At 41.6% G+C, this 23,594-nt stretch overlaps 1 protein-coding gene across 2 annotated transcripts in view; it reads right to left on the bottom strand.

The window, feature by feature from the left end:
• The window catches only part of LOC106561330 (genetic suppressor element 1), a 32,904-nt gene extending 10,454 nt beyond the window's left edge, over window positions 1–22,450 (bottom strand). Inside the window, exons 1-4 of one of the 2 annotated variants that reach the window (XM_045688264.1) lie at window positions 22,313–22,450; window positions 10,536–10,712; window positions 9,563–9,765; window positions 128–300 (exon numbers count right to left, since the gene is read on the bottom strand). In XM_045688264.1, the coding sequence (XP_045544220.1) occupies window positions 128–300; window positions 9,563–9,765; window positions 10,536–10,695 (536 nt within the window). In that variant the 5' untranslated portion in view covers window positions 10,696–10,712; window positions 22,313–22,450. Of the gene's footprint in view, window positions 1–127; window positions 301–9,562; window positions 9,766–10,535; window positions 10,713–11,736; window positions 11,986–22,312 lie in introns of those variants that run through there. The other variant, XM_045688265.1, reaches the window with a different exon arrangement.
• Between the last annotated feature and the right edge of the window lie 1,144 nt (window positions 22,451–23,594).

Genomic DNA, 23,594 nt, shown 5'->3' with positions numbered 1-23,594 from the left:
CATATGTGGTTTAAGCAAGAGAGACTTATCCGTTGCACTGTTGATGGGTTTGTGTGTGTCTGTGTGTCTGTGTACATGTGTGTGGTGTATTTGTATGTGTGTGTATAGCCATCCAGGAGTGATTCACCTAAGGCCCTGTAGTCCGCGATCCTGCATGACAGAGCTGGGGGTGAGGCTGAAGGGGTAAGAGGAATGAGCCAAGACGTGAGGAGAGGGGACAGGATAACCTCCTTTCTCCTGGGTAGGGCTGAGCTCAGACCCAACACTCTCCCTACTCACTCCACAAACACCTGACTCAGCCTGACAGAGAGAGGGAGAGGGAGGGAGAAGAAGAGAGAGACGGAAATAGATAATGTTTGTTAAGCAAAATAAAAAATCTCCCACTCACAACATGTTTTCATGTCAGGATTTGTCCCTTAATGTTGAGCTAACCATAGCATGTTAACACTGTCATTGGCTATCAATGTAGCTACTCCAACCCCCCACTCTGTTTGGAAGACGCATCACTGAATCCCCTGCCAGTAATGCTCTCATCACTACTCTGACACCCCTGTCATGTCTGTCCCCTACACACACACACGCTCGCCTGCGCGCACACACACACATCACCTTCTTCTAGGTCACAGCAAGAGACTCTCATGTTAATAGCTCTATGAGCTTGAGGCAGGGAAGGAGAGGGGAATGGAGGGAGAGGGGAACGGAGAGAGTGGGGGACAAGGGAGAAGGGAATGGAGGGAGAGGGGGCGGAGGGTGAGGAGAGTGGAGGGAGAGGGGGCGGAGAGAGTGGGGGACAAGGGAGAAGGGAATGGAGGGAGAGAGGGCGGAGGGTGAGGAGAGTGGAGGGAGAGGGGGCGGAGAGAGTGGGGGACAAGGGAGAAGGCAATGGAGGGAGAGGGGGCGGAGGGTGAGGAGAGTGGAGGGAGAGGGGGCGGAGAGAGTGGGGGACAAGGGAGAAGGGAATGGAGGAGAGGGGGCGGAGGGTGAGGAGAGTGGAGGGAGAGGGGCGGAGAGAGTGGGGGACAAGGGAGAAGGGAATGGAGGGAGAGGGGGCGGAGGGTGAGGAGAGTGGAGGGAGAGGGTGACGAAGGCAGAGGGGAACGGAGGAAGAGGGGAGCAAAGGGAGAGGGGGCTGAGCGAGAGTTGGTGGGAGGGAGAGGGGGACAGGGGAGAGGGGGAAGGTAGTGGAAAGTGGAAGAAGGAGAGGGGAAATGGAGCAGGGGAAAGGAGGGAGAGGGGGAGAGTAGGAGAGAGGGAGGATGAGGATGAAATATATGAAAGGGAGGGGAGATGACCTCTCAGCTGTTAGCTAAAAGCCCACCCGGGTGGAGAAGTGCTTCTGATATGTCAGAGCAAGTTAAGATCAGGGCAGGAGGCAACATCCTAAAACTCATCCTCTACTACCCCCTTCATCTTTCTCTGCTGTCTACCTCTCTCCCCATCAAGTATAAACAACCACACACTCACTCACTCACTCTACCAAACTACTCCCACACATGAGTAACCTTGCTGAGGACATATTAGCTCCCAGTGCTAATGCCTAGGCTTAAGCTGAGTTGAATAATACAGTCTAGAGCAGTGGTCACCAACTGGTTGATCGCAATCCAAGTCATTCCTAGTCGATCACCAAACATTGGTGTAAAAAAAACTTGAACGCACAGCAAAGTTGACACTGTGAGATTTCTAACCTTTTAAAACCATGACTAGAGAGAGACTCAATGAATACAGCAAAGAGGTGCTGTTTTTATGAGTAAGTTCATGATTAAGTTGTTGTTCAACACTTCGTTCAACACTTTAATAAGCCATAAAATGTGTGTTCTCCCTCCTTCCACTCACACTACAACCAGCACTGCAGCTGCAATGAATTACTATAGCAAAGTGTTCCCATACGCTTGTGTTATTAGCAGCTTGTGTATTTTTAATATCTATGAATATTTCACTTTCTCTGGTCATAGTAAAAACATGAATTGGTGCATGAGTCAGCTGGAAGTCCCCATTTCTCAGCGGAGGGACGGTGTCGGTGAGTCGGGTGAGAGGCAGACTCACCTCTGCTCCCTCCCTCCCCTCAAACTGACCATCATAGGCAGGCCGTCAGTCCCCCCCCCCAAAAAACAAAACAATATATACTATGCTCATTCAGCTTTTTCAGCACACACCTTGACCCCTGACCTTGCTGATAGCCAATTAGCCTCCACAGGCTGTCCTTATTGGTTGAACTGGATGTACTCTGACTGGATGTGTTGTGTTCTGGGAGTCATTCTGAATAGAAACACCTGCTACATCCATGTAGAGAATGTCAAAACATCATATCCTTTCAGTCCTTAAAGTCGAACGGACAGCGTTTTAACTACTTTGCAGATATGAAACAAACAGACAATCATAATATCAGTCAAAAATATATCAAATAACCAATTTATGCTACAAAACCAACTTAATTAGAGGTTTTAAAAATAGGTTCTATTTGACTCAACATTCCATGACGTACACTAAGGCATTGTTGGCCTTAGTGGAGGCAGTTCAATGCATGATTAATATAATTCACCAGTACATTTCTTGGTAGTCCAAAAACTATTGCTATCGGGTTGAAAATCACAGCTGGCCTGGTACATTGTTTGCAGCCTCCATTCGGATGCACTGTTTCAGTTTCAATGACTCAATACTTTAGACAAAAACTGAAGAATGTAACTAATGCTGGGAATGTCAATTCAATCAAACTAGCAAGAGCAATCATCACAAGTCAGTCATAACGTGGCTAAAAGACTAGCATATCTAATTATGTAGCAAGCTAAAAACACTGAGCCTAATGTTAGCTAGATAGCTAGCTGTTAGGAGGATGTCATGTCATGTCATTGTAGGAGTGGGTTAGTGACTGACCTTTTCCCCTCATATTGTTTTTCGGTGGCTATACACAGCTAGAGATACTGGTGTCATTTGGTTAGCTAGCAAGAACTTGAATGACTGTTATCCAGTTAGCATATCTCTTGCGTTCACAAATTCACTCTGGCTATCTACTCCGATTTCAGAGCACTCTCGCCTGAGTGTGCCAGAGCACAGAATAACTGATTAATTTATGAACTTGCAATACCTGCTAGATACAGTTGAAGTCAGAAGTTTACATACACCTTAGCCAAATACATTTAAACTCCGTTTTTTCACAATTCCTGACATTTAATCCTAGTAAAAAGTCCCTGTCTTAGGTCAGTTAGGATCACCACTTTATTTTAAGAATGTGAAATGTCAGAATAATAGTAGAGAGAATGATTTATTTCAGCTTCTATTTCTTTCATCACATTCCCAGTGGGTCAGAAGATTACATACACTCAATTAGTATTTGGTAGCATTGCCTATAAATTGTTTAACTTGGGTAAAACGTTTTGGGTAGCCTTCCACAAGCTTCCCACAATAAGTTGGGTGAATTTTGGCCCATTCCTCCTGACAGAGCTGGTGTAACTGAGTCAGGTTTCTAGGCCTCCTCGCTCGCACACGCTTTTTCAGTTCTGCCCACAAATTTTCTATAGGATTGAGGTCAGGGCTTTGTGATGGCCACTCCAATACCTTGACTTAGTTGTCCTTAAGCCATTTTGCCAAAACTTTGGAAGTATGCTTGTGGTCATTGTCCATTTGGAAGACCCATTTGCGACCAAGCTTTAACTTCCTGACTGATGTCTTGAGATGTTGCTTTAATATATCCACATAATTTTCCTTTCTCATGATGCCATCTATTTTGGGAAGTGCACCAGTCCCTCCTGCAGCAAAGCACCACCACAACATGATGCTGCCACCCCCATGCTTCACAGTTGGGATGGTGTTCTTCGGCTTGCAAGCTTCCCCCTTTTTCCTCCAAACATAATGATGGTCATTATGGCCAAACAGTTCTATTTTTGTTTCATCAGACCAGAGGACATTTCTCCAAAAAGTACGATCTTTGTCCCCATGTGCAGTTGCAAACCATAGTCTGGCTTTTTTATGGAGGTTTTGGAGCAGTGGCTTCTTCCTTGCTGAGCGGCCTTTCAGGTTATGTAGATATAGGACTCGTTTTACTGTGGCTATAGATACTTTTGTACCTATTTCCTCCAGCATCTTCACAAGGTCTTTTGCTGTTGTTCTGGGATTAATTTGCACTTTTCTTACCAAAGTACGTTAATCTCTAGGAGACAGAACGCATCTCCTTCCTGAGCAGTATGGTGACTGTGTGGTCCCATGGTGTTTATACTTGCGTACTATTGTTTGTACAGATGAATGTGGTACCTTCAGGCATTTGGAAATTGCTCCCAAGGATGAACCAGATTTGTGAAGGTCCACAATTTTTTTTCTGAGGTCTTGGCTGATTTCTTTTGATTTTCCCATGATGTCAAGCAAAGAGGCACTGAAAAACAAGTTTTAATGACTCCAACCTAAGTGTATGTAAACTTCCGACTTCAACTGTATGACCGGTGTCAGTAAACCTAGGCAAAAAAATAAATAGTTAGTCAAGAATGCTCTAGATAACATGTAAACAGCCTAACCAGCTCTGCTATGGCGAGTAAAATGGTCAGAGTGAGGTGTTCTCTCATTTGTGTCTGGAAGTAGCTTGCTAGCAAGCTAGCCAACTTTAGCCAGTTAGCTTGAATGATTGGTTGGGACAAGAATGAATGCATTGGCAAGCAAGCTGCAGAAGGACGAGTAGGCTACATTCCCCATCATTTATCAGTGCACTTATGACGGGCAACTAGATTAAAAAGTTTGAAAGGGTTTATCTAATTTTTCTTCATTAGATTTTAGCTCATCTTGCTCTGGCTAGCATTAGTTATTCATCTTGCTGTTGTTGATGTGCAAAGAGAGAGCCTACCTTTTCATGGTTGTTTGATCAATAGGACTATAATGTTCCCAAATGTAAGAAGACTCCCGTGGTATTTACTTATTTGTAGAAATACTTTCAGGTGTAATTTGTGGCTTTTGGCGAATGCGTTCTAATTATCTAATGTTGCAACTGCCTGTCACAGTATCCACAGAAGGTGGCGCCCCTCCTCGGTCGGGCGGCGCTCGGCGGTCGTCGTCGCTGGCCTACTAGCTGCCACCGATCTATGTTTCTGTGTCTTTTGGTTTTGTCTGTCTAGGTCCACACCTGTTCCTTGTTTGTCATTAGTGTGGGGGGGGGTATTTAGTTTGTCCTTTTGTGTTCAGGAATTCATGCGGGATTGTTTGTCTGTCGCTAAGAGGGCAGGTGGTAGTTAGCGCTGCCTTAGTATTCAGCGTGTTGCTATTCTGTATTGTGTTTGCCGATGTTTTTATTAGGTTTTATTTGCTGCAGTGTCTATTAATTGTCCAAACGCATGGGCTTTCCCACTCTATATTGCTATAGAATTTTCACAAATGCCTTAGTATATGTAATTCCCAAACATTCTAAGAATTTTGAAAATGTGGAAATGAGCATATCTAAGTGCTTGCTTGTCAGAAAATGTTTTAAAAAGTAAAAATATTATTCCTGGGGATGTATATGAACAGATTTTAAAAATATTTAATGTTGCTAAAATACTGTCAGTTCCACTTTAACTTCCTTCCTTCATACTTACTTTCCTCTATCCCTGTCCCCCTTTCTTTTTCACTCAGTCCAACTCCCTCTGATTATACCCCCCCTCTCTCTTTCTCTCTCTTTCTCTCTCTACCACACTCTGTCCATTTTCCTGCCTCTTCCTTCCTCTTCCTCTCTTTAACCCTCTCTCTCCTTGCTCTCTATTTCTCTCTTCCACTACCCCCTGCCCTAGGCTAGGAGGCCGAACCAGACAGACTGCTCTTTGTGAGGGGGAGAAAGGCTGCTCGGGGGGCTAACCCCTGGATTGTTTAGAGGGCCTAGTTCCTCACTCCATCTTAAATACAAACACAAATACACACAGGGCTCTTGGGACACAAGGGACACAAGAAAATGCACACAAAGCTCACTATTCACAGCATACTGCACACACACACAACAACGTAGGAGACAGTGTTTACAGCTACCACTTTTCTTTCCAGTATGGGTCCACTGGGTGACTCACTCTCTCTTCTGCATTATTTTAAGTGCATCTTATGAAGGCTTCATGAAGCATTCATATTGGCTCCATGAGCACTACATAAAGTGTGCAGCGGAACACTGTATCCTGGAAACACTTATTTTGTATTAAAACAAAACCGCTATTCATTAAATACGAATACAGAACTTGTTTTTGCTTGGATTCCACGACACGGTTAGCTTTAACAGCTAGGACCACTATTTCTTGTCCCGGAATCCCACTTAACAGACAGGTTGAAGCCTGCTTGACAGAGACGCTAAGCTGCTAGCCATCAAGCGAACAAAGTTAGTACCAGATGAGTTTTGCAATGGGGCCCTCTTTGTCTGGAGAAATTAATGAACGGTTCCAGGGCTGTATCTACTACGCTTTGTTCTGGAACAAACCAGATCACTCAGCATTCCAATGTGGCAATTGTTTGCTTGCCCAGGATTATAGGCTTGAGGTGGCTTCCTTAATCACGCAGGTCACCAGCCTATGTAAGAAACTGGGGAAAACTAATGAGTGGAATGTTTACATTTTCTACACCGGTGGCTGGATGCCGTTTGCACTTACATTTTAGTCATTTAGCAGACGCTCTTATCCAGAGCGACTTACAGTAATGAGTGCATACATTTCATACATTATTTTATTTTTTTCTGTGCTGGCCCCCCGTGGGAATCGAACCCACAACCCTGGCGTTGCAAACACCATGCTCTACCAACTGAGCTACAGGGAAGGCTTGTCGTTATCCGACTGGCCCGTGTTGCCTGGAGCTCCCCTATCTGATAGCAGAGTCAAAGGATGTCACGTGATTATTGCAGCTCAATGTGTAACTTCTGTTGACAATTTCGATACCTTTTGGAAACAAAACACGTTTTATAAGGAGGATGGGATCCACCCAAATCATTTGGGATTTTGGATCCTTTCACAGCACTATAAGGCTGCATTGAGACAATGACTTATCAATGACTAAAGCCCAACTCAGCTCATCCCTACCATTGTGACACAGAGTTGTTATAGTGCTTCAGCAATTGTACATTACAGCAGGGGTGTCAGTAGACACAATATAAGTAACCTAATGTATGTCCCTCTAACTGTCCTGAATGCCTCTGCTGATCCTACAGATATTGTATGCAGCAATCATGTGCCTATGAACCAGACTTATGCTGTTAGCACTCAGGCGGTGTGCCCTAGAAGCAAGTCCACTGTGTGCAGCTCAAACTGCACTAACATACATAACATGAGCATATCTACTTATGCTAAGCGTCTCAGTAAAGCAATGAAAACAAGTAAGCATCCCTGAAGAAAAGTGCTAAAAATAGCCCATGTTAACATATGTAGCTTAAGAAACAAGGTTCCTGAAATCAATAATTTGCTAGTAACAGATGACATTCATATTCTGACTCTGAAACTCACTTAGATAATACCTTTGATGATACAATGGTAGCAATACAAGGTTATAACATTTACATAAAATATAGAAATGCCAATGGTGGAGGTGTTGCTGTTTATATTCAGAGCCACAATACTGTTGAAATAATATGGCTACAGTTTCATCTACCTCACCTAAAGCCCATTCTTGTGGGAAGCTGCTATAGATCAAGTGCTAACAGTCAGTATCTGGATAACTTGTGTGAAATGCTTGATAATGTATGTGATATCAACAGAGAGTTATATTTTCTGGTTGATTTAAATATTGACTGGCTTTTATCAAGCTGCCCACTCAAGAAACTGTAACCAGTGCATGCAACTTGGTTCAGGTTATCAGTCAACCTAACAGGGTAGTTACAAACAGCACAGGAATTAAATAATCAACATGTATTGATCACATCTTTACTAATGTTGCAGAAATTTGCTTTAAAGCAGTATCCAGATCCATTGGATGTAGTGATCACAATGTAATAGCCATATCTAGGAAAACCAAAGTTCCAAAGGCTGGGCCTAATATAGTGTCTAAGAGGTCATACAATAAGTTTTGTAGTGATTCATATGTTGTTGATGTAAATAATATTTGTTGGTCTGTGGTGTGCAATGAGGAGCAAACAGACACTGCACTTAACACATTTATGAAATTGTTTATCCCAGTTACTAATAAGCATGCACCCATTAAGAACATGACTGTAAAAACTGTTAAATCCCTGTGGATTGATGAAAAACTAAATGGTTGAGAGGGAAGAGGCAAAAGGAATAGCAAATAAGTCTGGCAAACGTATTGCAAATTGAGAAAACGTGACTAAACTGAATAAGAAGAAGAAACTACAGTTTGAAACAAATATAAATGACATAAAGAATGATCGTAAAAAGCTTTGGAGCACCTTCAATTAAATTTTGGGAAAAAAGGCAAACTCAGCTCCATCATTCATTGAATCAGATGGCTCATTCATAAAAAGATTGTGGGGGCTGTTTAGTTAGACTTCAGTGCAGCTTTTGACATTATCAATCATAGCGAGCTCCCGAGTGGCTTTGCGGTCTAAGGCACTGCATCTCAGTGCTTGAGGTGTCACTACAGAAACCGTGGTTCGAATCCAGGCTGTATCACAACAGGCTGTGATTGGGAGTCCGATAGGGCGGCGCACAATTGGCCCAGTGTTGTCCGGGTTTGGCCGGTGTAGGCCGTCATTGTAAATAAGAATTTGTTCTTAAATTACTTACCTAGTTAAATAAAGGTTAAAAAAAAATCACAAAGCCAACTACTTTAATGATTTTTCACTGGCAAGATTAGCAAACTTAGGGATGACATGCCAGCAACAAACACTGACACTACCATTCAAAAGTTTGGGGTCACTTAGAAATGTCCATGTTTTTGAAAGAAAAACACATTTTTTTGTCCATTAAAATAACATCAAATTGACCATAAATACAGTGTAGACGTTGTTAATGTTGTAAATGACTATTGTAGCTGGAAACTGATTTTTTATGGAATATCTACATAGGCGTACAGAGGCCCATTATCAGCAACCATCACTCCTGTGTTCCAACGGCACATTGTGTTAGATAATCCAAGTTTATCATTTTAAAAGGCGAATTGATCATTAGAAAACCCTTTTGCAATTATCTCCAACACAACATAATGGGCCTCTGAACGCCTATGTAGATATTCCATAAACAAATCAGCCGTTTCCAGAATTTCTAAGTGACCCCAAACTTTTGAACGGTAGCGTATATCTGACCAAATTATGTAATTTTAATTCCGAATTCCTTAAGGTGAGTGTGGAAATGTATTGTAATGTTTTAAAAAAAAATTATAAACTGCCTTAATTTTGCTGGACCCTAGCAAAAATGTAGCTGCCTTGGCAGCAGCTAATGGGGATCCATAATAAATACGAATACAAAATACATAAATGGGTCACAAATCATCTATAAACGTATTTGATTCTTTATAAAGGATCAATAAATGTGAACAACTAAATGGATGGTTATGTCACACAGTTCTGCCACATTATGAATCTTTATTGAGCATGATATACAGTTATAGATTATTTGTGAAGCATCTATGCAGTGCTTTATAAAGCCTTCATAAGATGCACTTCAAATAAAGCGGGACCGTTTCTTCTTACCTGGTGCCCTTCTCCTATCCAGAGAATGTTGCTGGTCTTGCTGTGAGTTGGGGCGATGGTGACTACAGGAGGGGTGGAGGGAAGGCTGTCTACCCCACTTGAGGTCTGGAGTGGCCCTGACAACCCCCTCTTTGGAGTGGTGACTGAATTACTGAGACAGGTAGCTGGAGAGGAGACTGAAGACTCACTACTGGGAGAAGAACCTAGGGGAGAGAGGGATAGATAGATAGATAGATAGATAGATAGATAGATAGATAGATAGATAGATAGATAGATAGATAGATAGATAGATAGATAGATAGATAGATAGATAGATAGATAGATAGATAGATAGATAGATAGATAGATAGATAGATAGATAGATAGATAGATAGATAGATAGATAGATGATAGATAGAACAAGAGAGCGCACGAGAGAGAAAGAGAGAGATGGGGGAGGAGGAATAGCAAGGCAGAAAGGCCATCAGAAAGCCATTACTGTAAAAATGAGACATAACACTAATCAACACACACGCATACACACAAAAGCAGCTAATGGGGCTCATCCGAGAGGAATGGGGATGGAGCGAGATGGCAGGGGAGAGTGATGCCTGAAAAACAAATGTAAGAGATGAGTGAAAGAGAGTGGGATAGTATAAGGGAGAGAGTATAAGGAGAGAGTGTGAGATACAGTGAGAAGCAGTGAGAGAGAAGGAAAGAGAGGGAGAGAGGGAGAGTGTAATTGTGGGTAATTACCTCCATTAGGAGCTAACACACAAACACACACCTACACATGCACACACACTCACACAAACACACAATAGCAGCACGGTTGGATATGAATCTGATGTCAGATCGATGTAAAGGAAAGAGGGGAAGAGTGAGGGGGTAGGAGGGAGGAGACTGTAGATGATATATGGATTTTGGGTGTGAATAGAATAGATGTTATTGATTTCCTGAGGTAAGAGGAGAGAGGCGGGGTCACAGTGCTCACCTCTGGGATCTTCAGCCTGTTTGGCCAATTGACGGAGGGCGGCAGCGAATCCAGAGTGAGCAGACTGAGCAGCCGCACTCCCATTGGCTAGCGGGGTGAGAGGGCTGACCGTGGCCGTGGTGCGAGTTGGCGTGGAGATCATTCCTAATGACCGCAACATAGACTAATGGCTCATACCTGGAGAGATAGAGAGGGTGGAAGGGTGGACAAAAAGTGAAATGAGGGACAGGAGGGTAGTGAAAGAAAGGAAAGGGAGAAGAATATTTATTCTCTATCATAATACAACAATGTGTGTGTAGGAAAGAGAAAGCGAGGGAGCTACTGAGAGGATGTGTGTGTGTGTGTGTGTGTGTGTGTGTGTGTGTGTGTGTGTGTGTGTGTTAGCTCTGAGAGGGGGAAAGAGCAGACACTGAGGTCAAGTATCAGGTCAGAGGTTGGGTTAGTCTGTCAGAGCCGTGACACACACACACACACACACACACACACACACACACACACACACACACACACACACACACACACACACACACACACACACACACACACACTCCTAACATAATTTGTGTTCCCCCACTGCCCTGCCAGTGACCCACATACAGCTATATACTGCCCCACCCCCACCTAGGCACACACACACACACACACACACACACACACACACACACACACACACACACACACACACACACACACACACACACAGCAAAGGCTCTGATCCTTACAGCTGCCTGTTTGTTGAGACATCGTCATATCCTCTCTCTCCTCTCTCCCTTCCTCCTCTGCCCTCTTCTATCTCTCCCTCTATCTCACTCCTATCGCCCTCCTTTACACTCCTCTCTCTCCTCTCTCCCTCTCTCTCTCTTCCTCCTGTGCCCTCTTCTATCTCTCCCTCTATCTCACTCCTATCGCCCTCCTTTACACTCCTCTCTCTCACCTCGCCCTCTGTTTATCTGTTTCACTCACATGCTTATTTAGCAAAAAAAACATGCACACTCTCTAACACACATATTTCCCTTCCATGTTCTCTTTGGCTCATTTATCTTTTCTCTCTCTCTCTCTCTCTCTCTCTCAGTGTGTCTCTTTTTCTCTCATACAAACACATACACACTGATACACATGCTCACCACACACACACCATGCACACATGCACACAAACACATGCACATATACAAACTGACATACAACAAACAAACACACTCACCGGCTGGCTCCGTGTTCTTCCTGCTTGCATTATCTTTTTTCTCTCCCTCACGCTCTCTTTCCCTTTCACACTCACTGTCTCCTCTCCACGTTCCCTCTCTCTCTCTCTCTCTCTCATTTCTTCTCTCTCACCCCACTCTCTCTTGTTCTTTCACTCTCTCTCTATGTTGTTCTCTCTCTCCTCCAGGAACAGCCCTCTCAGTTGTGCAGCTGCTACACTGTCACGTGATTCCCTCATTCTGTCCCCCTCCCTTCTCTTTCTCCCTCTCCTCTCTCTCCCTTTCTATCTCCATACCCCTCCTACTCTCGCTTTCTCTCCCCCTTTCTCCTACTCCCCCTTCCTGTCTACCCCCTCCCTCTCATACCTCCTCTCCGCCCTTCTCCCTCTCTCCTCCCCTCTCATTCTTACCCCCTCCTAAGTATGAGGAGGAACAGGAGGAGGAGGATGGAGGGAGGAAAGGTAAACTTTATCTGCTGCAGGGGCCCTGACAGTGACCTATCACCCCTGAGTCTATGCGTGGCCAGGGGGACAGGGGCTGACGAGGGACGGTGAAGTGTTTAGAGTGGACAACATGACAGCCCAGCACTTTAGACACATACGGTATAAACAAAAAACAACTCAGCCCTCTGTCTCTCACACATACACACTGTGTGGCAGGGGACCTGCTCTGCCCTCTCAGCTCATAAAGGCTGGAGTGTGTGTGTGTATTTCTGTATTTGTGTTTGTGTGTATGCGCGTGTGTGTGTGCGCGTGTGTGTGTACGCGTGTGTGTGAATGTGTGTATGTGTGTGTGTCATTAGGATTGGAGAACAAGCAATTACAGTGTATGTGTGTGTTATTTCCTGCTCTGTCATTACACCACGGAAGAGAATGGAACACACACACACAAACACACAGCGTAAACACATCTCCCTCCTCCGTAAACACATCTCCCTCCTCCGTAAACACTCTCACTCCTCTGTAAACACATCTCCCTCCTCCGTAAACACATCTCCCTCTTCTGTAAACACATCTCCCTCCTCCGTAAACACATCTCCCTCCTCCGTAAACACATCTCCCTCCTCCGTAAACACATCTCCCTCCTCCGTAAACACATCTCCCTCCTCTGTAAACACATCTCCCTCTTCTGTAAACACATCTCCCTCTTCTGTAAACACATATCCCTCCTCCCTCCATGTCAGTGTTATACAGTAGCTGGCAGAGTATTTTATGTTCCACTGACTCAGAGAGTAGATTCCGAGCCAAACACGTTTACAACCCTTGTAAACATGTCTATAACATAATTCAGTACAATGTGTGCGTGTGTGTGCATGGGGAATTTTAATATGTTGAGTTAACGGCCTCATAATCACATAACATAATGATGGCAGTTACACTGACATCTTAAGCGCACACACGCAGGCACGCAAACGCACACGTACGCAAATGCACACACACACTACCTGCTGACTCAGTATTTGTGTATCATTTATCACACAACGCATGGCCCTAATCATCTAATCTCCAGGGACGACACTGCCAGCTAGCATCTTCAACGCTGAACAGCTGAGGAAATGTAAGGTTTAGTACATCTACAGTAGCATGTTAGCAAAAACTATATACTAGTAGATAACTAAACATTGAGTGCATACATAAACAAATATATTTATGTTTTATTGTCACATATACCAGATACTGTAGGTGCAATGAAATGTGTTGTTTTACAAGGTCAAATAAAAAGCATGAGCTGGCGCACACCCAGAGAAAATGATTTATTGTAGAGGTGCTGAATAACGGTGAATAAACTGGAAGCTATAAAAACAAAGAGAGTCGCACACTCTATGTATAAACTCCCAGTCATTTATTAGGTAAACCATCAATGTTTCGGCATTACTGTGCTTTCTTCATTGTCAGCCATAGTAGTACGGCGCCCCTGGAGCAAATTAGGGTCAAAGACACATCAACAGGTTTTTCACCCCGTCAGCTGAGGTATTCAAACCAGCGACCTAGTTCAAATACTCTATGGCTCAGTTGGTAGAGCATAGTGCTGCAATGCCAGGGTTGTGGGTTTGATTCCCATGGGGGACCAGTAAAGGGAAAATGTATGTATTCACTACTGAAAGTACTAAAATGTAAGTGGTAGACTACCTGCCACCCTCTATTTAAACCCCCCACCGATATGTGCATTGTTAAAATGAAGTGTTTTGTAACAGCAAAACTAGTGGCTACTGAGCTGCTACCAACGCAAAGGAGACTAAACCATATCTTTGCTGGAGTATCGAAACACATAATCCTGAGATGTTCTGAAACATGACACGGTATGTTGTAACACCACTTAATCAAGTGCTGTGCAACATCTTGCCAGGGACTGGGAGCACTACCAGAAAAGGTTGAAAACACTATTTTGGTGTTTCAAATCCTGTCTTGTGCAGAATTAGATTACTTCTTCTGGTGTATTTTCATTGATTTATGTATCTGACCATTTGCCAGTTTAACCCATTTTGGCAGGCAGAGTAAAGGTTTTACAGCAGCATTAAAAGTTAGAAATGTGGCCATGGGTCGTCTCATCATTGATGATAATTTTGCCTATCATTTTGTCTGACGGTTCGATATCCTTTCAACATGATCCATTATACCTCATGGCACAACAAACTGATTAATACTATTAGAAAGAAGTATTATTTTCTTTCTTCAAACATGCAACTTTGTGTAAAACAATCATAACGTTTTTAAATGTTGAATTACCCACAATCCTCTAAAAACAGAGCCATGTGACAAGATGGAGATTAAAATACTTCTAATTAGTTCAATCACTCAATGTTCTCTATTTTTGGTTATCCTCACATAAAATATATGTACATTTAGAGAAACATATTAAGTTGGATTTATTCAACAACCAAGAATTCACAAAATGGGACAAACACCAAATTGAGACTGCATGCAGAATTATGCAAAAATATCCTCTGTGTACAACGTAAAACACCAAATAATGCATGCAGAGCAGAATGAGGTTGATACCCGCTAATTAACAAAATTGAGAAAAGAGACATTAAATTCTACAACCACCTAAAAGGAAGCAATTCACAAACCTTCCATAACAAAGCCATCACCTACAGAGAGATGAACCTGCAGATTTTAGAGAAACAACAAATGTTGGTACATATAAGTGTTTTATATCGACTGAAATCTTAAATTCTTGTTAATATAACTGCACTGTGCAAATTACAGTAGCTATTACTGCAAAAAAATGCCATGCTATTGTTTGAGGAGAGCTCCTAACAACAAAACACTTTATTCACGACGATAGGTTTGATAAATTCACCTCTGAAGGTGAAATATGTACTTACATTCTGAAATCTTGCTCTGATTTATCATCCAAAGGGTCCCAGAGATAACATGAAGTGTCGTTTTGTTAGATAAAATCCTTTTTCATATCCTAAAAAGGTCCATATAGCATGCACGATCGAGTTTGTATTTCCACTCGTTCAATTTGCAAAGAAAGGAATCTGTGAAAATCTCACCCTAAACGTTGTTTCAACCAGTCAAATCACATTTGTATGTATTCCTCAGAGATCCTAGAACGTAACCAGACATCACTATATCATTAGGGGTGTAGTATATCCTATAGGACACCATATTTGGTCAGAGAGCGATGCCTTCATGGCACGACAATGACGCGGCCGGTCTTCATTTGATCGACTGTATCTTTGTCAAATAAGCACCAATCGGGGTCAAACAAAGCTAGCTAGATAGCCAATTTCCGGTTACAGGAGTAACCGGAAACCCTGTGTCTGTCGCAAAATGTAGGTGCTAACCTTTTGCGACAGCATGCCTTTTCCTTTTGGACAAAAATTATAAGAATATTCAGAGTTATGAAATTATGAAAACTGGTTGTTTTGCAAATGTTGAACTTATAATATGGCTGCTAATACTGGAAAAGCTAAATCAAAGTCCGAGTATACAGATTTGACGATATTCTTGCAGAAAAATGGAATATGAATGCAAAGGTCTCCTTCACAATTTGCCCAAATGTACCTGGGTGACTTCACACTAAATGTCATGGAGAACGCTCATAAGTTATCCGTCTGAAACTTTGCACATACACTGCTGCCATCTTGTGGACACCATCGGAATTACAACCAGAGTGATGGCTATAACAGTGACCTTTCTCTTGCATTTCAAAGATGGTGGTAGAAAAAGACTGGTTGTTTTTTTTCTTTGTATTTTCTTCTACTAGATCTATTGTGATATATTTTCCTACATTCAATTCACATTTCCACAAACTTCAATGTGTTTCCTTTCAAATGGTACCAAGAATACGCATATCCTTGCTTCAGGGCCTGAGCTACAGGCAGTTAGAGGCAGTCAGTTTAGGCTAGGATTTTACTGGATGAAAACACAGCAAGAAAACACATAGGCCAATATGTAATAGTCGTCTATTTTATTGCAGTATTGGTGGTTGGTTCAACAACAACTTGTTTTACTAGAGGAAAAAAACTGATAACGCATAACCCATATTTAATATTCATGCAGTGACTGAACAACAACTGCATTCCCACCCGCACCTCTAAAGGCATACTATCATGGCAGGTCACCTGTCAAGTCACCTGTCATGTCAGTCAGTCACTAATTGCTGCATATGTGACAATAGTGCTTGAGCATATGATACTCCTCAAAGCATGGTGAAATACATAGAGGAGTATCACAAGCTAAACACATGTATTTTGTCAACTTCCTCTGCTTACTTCTCCTGGTGCCAGACAGGCAGACTTTGCAGTGCCTCTGTGTGCGACTACCTTGAGCAGCAGTTTGAGGGACTTTGCAGGGAAAATACCGTGCAGTGAGGCGTAGGGGATTGTCCGCAGCAGGACGACCCCCAGTGGATGGGCGCTAAGGGGTGTGGTGCTCCTGTACTTCATCCACTGTTGGTCTGCCTCCATCACCACCAGCATCTTCAAAGGGACCTGGAACTTCGTCAGTGGACAAGGAGTCCTCAGATTCAGGGTTCTCAATGGCTACAAGGTTGGGGGGCAGCTCCTCACTGTCAGAATCTGATCCCCGACTTTCATACTCAGAAATCTCCAGAATTTCCACATTTGTGAGTTGTCTCCTTTTGAAAGACATTGCTAATGCTACTGCTTAGCTCACTAGCTACATACATAAACAACAGCACTGAATGGCTCAGAATGGGAGTGAGAGGTTACATGATTGACTGGCGGCACACACCACTTGTATCAATAAATCACTATCAGAAAATGTTTTGTGTGGTAATTATTTATATATTTACTGTTTATTCACATGTTTTCAATTACCGGTGACAAATCATGCATTCCGATTCTTGCATAGATTGTAATGGGCACATATTATGTGTGTAAAATACTTTTTTGAAGGTTGTACTGATTATGATGAGCTAAGCTAATTCCAGCTGTGTGTAGCCATGTTTGTTGACATACAATGCATTCTGGGTTTCACGTAATCGTCTGTTGGACCAAAGATGTTATAACAAAATGAGGTGAGTAAGGGTTCACTCATTTTTTGAGGACTTCCGGAAATGAATGGTGGGATGTGAACGATGGTAGACAACACCCCCCCTTGAACATGCATACTATAAACAGACCAAACTCATCTTCTCTCCTCTTATTATCTTTGGTTTCTGTGAGGGGAAAAAAGCATGGCAGCGTGCAGAAACTATCCATAGTCGGATTACTTTCGATTTCTAGAGAGTGTTTTACTCAATTATTACCCGTGACGTGATTAATTATAAATAGTCATTTCTATTGGCTAATTCATATTGTAGTTTGTCAGCAAGAGTTATACAAATATGACCACTTGTGTTACTTCAATCTTTCCTCAGTTAGCGCTAGGACAAATGTAGCCTACATTTTTCCGGTTTGGATGATTGTGTTGCTGTAGATACTTCTGTGGATGTCTGAACACTGCATCCAAAAATAAACTGCTCACTTTCTGGACAAAACTTTGTAACGACTGTGTTTGTGTAAATAGTTTCTGAAAAAAGTGTGGCACGCTCAAACGCTGACTGTTGTGTCAATCGGATCTGGAAGTTCTAAATTAGCGTTCTACTCACACCGGTTTGAGCGTACGCTGCAGGGACCATTGTAGAATGATCACACCCCTGTGTTGGTACATGTGAAAAGGTTAACTATTTGCACATTGTTACAACACTGTATATAGACATAATATGACATTTGAAATGTCTATTATTTTTTTTACTTCTGTGAGTGTAATGTTTACTGTTCATTTTTTATTGTTTATTTCACTTTTGTTTATTATCTACTTCACTTGCTTTGAAATTCAATTGAGAGCGAGAGAGCGGGGGAAAAAGAAAGTGAGGGAGGGGAGGATAGAAAGCTAGTAAAACATGGCCCACAAGGGACCTGCATGGATATCTGGCCAATCATCAGAACAGGAGGCTGTGTCCTAATAGTTTTGAATCGCATCCTTTCCTCATCCTCTCTCCCTGACAAGTTTTGAACACTGATCTGACAGGACTAGATAGGTTAAATCTATACTGATGGATATAGAAGCAGGTAGCCTGTTAAGAGTGTTGGGCCAATAACCAAAAGTTTGCTGGTTTGAATCCCTGAACCGACTAGGTGAAAAATCTTTTCACGTGCCCTTGAGCAATTAACCCAGATGAACCATAAACCAGGAAAGAGAGCAACGAAGGGTGAGGGGAAGTTGTAGAAGTGTGATATGACTCTGGTTCTGTTCCTGGAGTCTTCCATTGAGGAAAGATAACAGATTAAAACCTTTCTATGGGCAGTTTGTCAGCAATCTCACTGTTTCTCTCATGGTCTCCAGGATAGGGAGAGTTCTTATGAAACGGTGCTATATTCTCTCTCTCTCATTCTCTGAGTATGTATGTATGTTGTGTTTGCTCAGGAGGTTGTGGTCTAGCCAGAGTGGTTAGCCACCTGGTATAACTCAGCCTTAGGGCCTAGGACTGACTGTCTGTATCTCAGCAGTCTATAGTGGAATCATCCTCATCTTGTCTCCACACACAAACCGCTCCCCACAGACAGGTGTTTAATACAGAGAGTACTAAAAGGTACAGGAAGCGAGTCTGGTACTGTATTCGATTTGAATAAAGAGCTATAAAGCATAACTAGAAAAATGTATTAGATGGTATGCTTATAATCTGTTTATAAACCATTATTAGTTAACTTGTTTACTTGTTTTTAAATTGTTTGTAAATCAATCATTATCATACTAAATCAAAGTGCAAAAGTAAGGATTCAAATAGAATAGGCCTATACAGTTTTGTAAATTGAAGTGAAAGGTAAAGGACCAGTGTAGTGTGCCAGTTTACACGCAAAAGTTAGCATTTATAAAAAATTTACTTGATGTGACAATGTGTTCACCTCCTTGCAAAAAAATGTAGGCCATGGGCACACACATCTGCTAGTGGTTGAAGTATTGTATTGCAAGCGGGCACGGAAGGATTTTGTGCAAATGCGGGATATGATGAAAAGATTATTCATCAAAAAGCTAAAAATAGGAAAACATATTAACAAGAATGCAACCATTTACCATTAGTGAGAAGAGTGAAAATCTGTGTTTGATTTTTAGAATTTAAAATAATTAGACAGGATTCTTATAATTGGACATAGGAATCGTTTTCCTATTTATACAATTTTCATAACCATTGCAGAATATATTCCTCAACTCTTGTGGCCATGATTACCACAACAAATTATAATGTGCATCTAATTAATTGGACCTAGTATCCTAGTAAATAGATAGGCTATATCTATTTGAAATGTGTAATATCATAGGTATCAGGATTTATAATACCAACAAGCTCTCATTCTCATGTCAGAATTAGACGTTCATCCATGTTCCTCAAACATAAAATGTTGATGTTGTTCCAAACGTCAAGGTTAAGTTTAGGCATTAACTCCGAAATCTTAAGGTTAGGCATTAACTTTGAATGGTTAAGGTAAGGGTTAAGGTTTGGGATAGGCTTAAAACAAAAATCTCAAAAACAATATTCTATCCTGGATTCTAACATGCAACCTTTGTCCCCAGAGGCAGATGCCTACACCCCTCCGCCATCCCTGTCCACAATGCCCTAGCAAAACCGAAACTTACTTGAAGGTAACAGCGCCCAATGTTGCCCCTAGTGGCCAGTTTCCACATCATCGCCCCGATTTCCTCAGACATGGATGGACATCGAATACTGATTTGTATCACGGGTGACCTGGCTGATAATACCAGTATACAGTCGAATTTAACAGCTGATCTTTAACCCTGAAGTAGGCCCAGAGATGGAAAAAGTACTCAATTGTCATACTTGAGTAAAAGTAAAGATACTATAAAATGACTCAAGTAAAAGTAACCTAGTAAAATACTACTTGAGTCTAAAAGTATCAGATTTTAAATGTACTTAAGTACAGTGGTGGAAAAAGTACTCAAAGTAAAAATAAATGGTATACATCAAATTCCTTATATTTAGCAAACCAGACAGCACAATTTCCTTTTTTATTACTTTTTTTGACAGACAGGGGCAACTCCAACACTCAGACATAATTTACAAAGGAAGTATTTATGTTTAGTGAGTACACCAGATCAGAGGCAGTAGGGAGGACCAGGGACATTCTCTTGATAAGTGTATGAATGTGACCTTTTTCCTGTACTGCTAAGCATTCAATATGTAACTAGTACTTTTGGGTGTCAGGGAAAATGTATGGAGTAAAAAGTACATAATTTTCATTAGGAATGTAGTGAAGTAAAAGTAGTCCAAAATATGAATAGTAAAGTAAAATACAGATACGCCAAAAAACTACTTAAGTTGCACTTTAAAGTATTTTTACTTAATAAGTACTTTACACCACTGAGTAGGCCTATGTATCATGTTTCAAGTTTGTATTGTCACCTGCACAAGTACAGTGAAATGCCTTTGTTGCTTGCGCTTTCACAACAATGCAGTAATGAATAGCAGTAGTACTATTTAAAAAAGTAAAGTAGAACAAAAACACAAAATAAATAGAACTACTGTTAACACTGTAATTGTATTTTTTGGAGTAGCCGCCCTACATTTTTTCTGAATTCGTGGGTAGTCCATTCTACTTAGGTTGTGGGGAAAGTCGAATCTTGAATTCAAGTCTTGAATTCAAACTTTCTGCTGATAGGCCCATTTCAATTTGCCATTGTTTTCTCGTTCAGAAACGGACAGTTCTTTTCCAGATACAGCATGCACTCCTGCTAAAGATTAAAACATTCTGCCAGCACAGTAAATAGACTGGTAGTTTATGTAAAATATTTGACAGAATGGGTAGGCTACCGTATTGCTGTGCGATAGGAGCAATACGTCATTATGTTTATAAATGAAATATTGTCTACTAGTGAAATTTGACATTACAGTATTAAGATGTAGACGGAAAGGGTGAACCTCTGTTCTACCGATAAACTGCGCTTCGGATCAAATGAATAGAGAAAAATACTTGAACTAGTTCATCTATTTACTACTGTGAAGTGGGTCTAATTATTAAGTGAGAGATGGGACGAATGGTAGCCTATCCTCACTTGTAGGCCTATTGGCTATTTCTCCAGTATGAAACAATCACAGACGGAAAAGGTGAGGAATTTATTCTGCGATGATCATGGAAATTAAATAAATAATAGGAAATAGATCCTTATTTCAAATAATTTTTGAATGCAAAGATAAAATAATTCGATTTTCGCTGTTCTCACTAATGTCAAATTATTGCCTCTTGGTATTATATGTATCTACCTTTTTGTTAGGAATAAGAGTGTCATCATATATCCCCCATTTGCACAAGGCTATGCTACTTTTACGCAACGTTCATAAATGAGGCCCCAGAGCCTTAACAGAAGAGGACAGAATTGTTGTTGGTTTAGTGTAGGCTACTCTACCCCCTACTGAACAGCTGCTCTTGTAGCTCAGCAGCACATGGCACACCGTTGTGTGTGTTTGTGTTTGTGTGCGTGCATGCATGCGCGTCTGTGAACTCCACCTGCGGGCTGTGTAGGTCTACACACAACGCAACGTGATCCGCTATATGAGGCCAGTGGCATTAACTCAGATAAACAAAGTGGTGCTGTTAAGGTCCCGTCTATCTACAGACGAACTCATGTAACATATAACCTGATGCGTAGCAACTACTCTTCATGGAGCAATGACTTTCCAACCACACAGTTAAACAAAACGACTTGCTTGGCCCTCTGGCTAAGGACTAGTTCGGCAGTCACTGGACTTCCACAGCAAACATTTACACACAAGCTATTATAGACAATAGGTTAGTCTAGACTTAAATTCTATAATATAATCATACACGGGTATTAAATGAATCATATAAAACACACAACAAGAGCGGAGATTGAGAGAGAGCCATCCCCTCACTACAGACAAAGCACACAGCGGAAACCTGGTCTACATGAAGAGCAGAGATGAAGACGGCCGAGGCATCATCAACAGTGCGCATCTTTCCCTCTATCTGATTTAATGAACTTCTGGAGCGATAACACATATTTCACACGTCGGATAACAACAGAAATTAACGAGGGGGGGACATTAAACGCCCATATACTACTTCAATGACTTTAGGCTACTTACCACGTAAATGCAAATCCTCGTTTTTAAATGAATCCCAGTATAGAAAGATATCCATAGGCTACCGCTGTTCCTTTGCGTAGGCTCAGATGAAAGTGATGTGTGCAACAGCACACTCTGTCTCTCTCTGTCTCTCTCTCTCTCTCTCTCTGGCTGCACGATCGAGAGGCGGGTCTTCATTGCAGAGGGTGGGAGGGTGGGAGGGCAAGCACCTGCTCAGATGGACACGCCCCTAGAGACACGGCTGCAGACTGACATCGAGGACACAGACTGATAGAACAGATAAGATACACAGCAAATTCTCCAGTGTTAAATCCACACAGAGGGTTACAGTGTCTATATGGTCCAACATTTTCAGTGTTTGATTAACATACTGCTTAGTGTAAAGCCTTATTTGCATATTTCCCCGTGTGCCTTTCAAGTGAATTGTAGACTTACCACCCTTGACTGTATTTGTTAGTGACAGAGACATAGCTGTTGCATGCAATTATGTTTAGTGCTGAGGCCTTCACCAAGTGTGATTCTAAGTGAATATTTTATCATAAAAATGTCATTCTTCAGTTAAAGACAATACAATAAGTCCTTATTTTGGGAGCCTAGTTTCACCCTAATACAGTGGCTCATGGTTTACAGGCCACATCAGGCCTGCAAGTCACATCCAGCCAGAGTGGACATATCCAACATTTGGACATTTTAGTCACCCGCAACCTGCATTCAGAATGACTTCCAGGGTTGGGGAAACTAAGATATGAGACTACTTAAAGCATATAAACTGGAACAACCATTTCAGTAGCGGGTGCAATAAATCCAAGTAACAGATTGGATTCATTTAGAAAAAAAATGTGTTATTTATATTTGAGTAGCATAAGGTTAATTAATCAATAAATCTACATTTAAACACATAGATATTGAAACAAACTATTCTCAAAAATCAACCTGCAACATGGAATGCTGGGAAATATGATAATAATGGGTGTGGGTCTGGTTATTAACACCAACACTGGGGTTATTTTAAACTAATGAGTGTTAATTTAACACTTAAATAGTTAATTTAACTCTTGGATAAACACTATAAATGTTACACTGAAAAACCAACACTAGGTAACAGTGGCCAATTTGATGTGTAGCAACAAAGCCCATTACTGAGAGTCTATGGCCGAATCCCATTGTGAGGAAGAAATCATCAGTATTTTATAATCCTATATTATCATTAGTCATCAGTCACCACTCTCATTTCTACAAAAACAAAACAAAATGTGTAGGCTAAAGAGGCAGAGCCATTGCT

The sequence above is a fragment of the Salmo salar genome, chromosome ssa10 (genome assembly GCF_905237065.1).
Source record: "Salmo salar chromosome ssa10, Ssal_v3.1, whole genome shotgun sequence".
NCBI lineage: Eukaryota > Metazoa > Chordata > Actinopteri > Salmoniformes > Salmonidae > Salmo > Salmo salar.
Note: the sequence above shows the minus strand (reverse complement) of the source record. Positions and strands in the feature narration are given on the sequence as shown.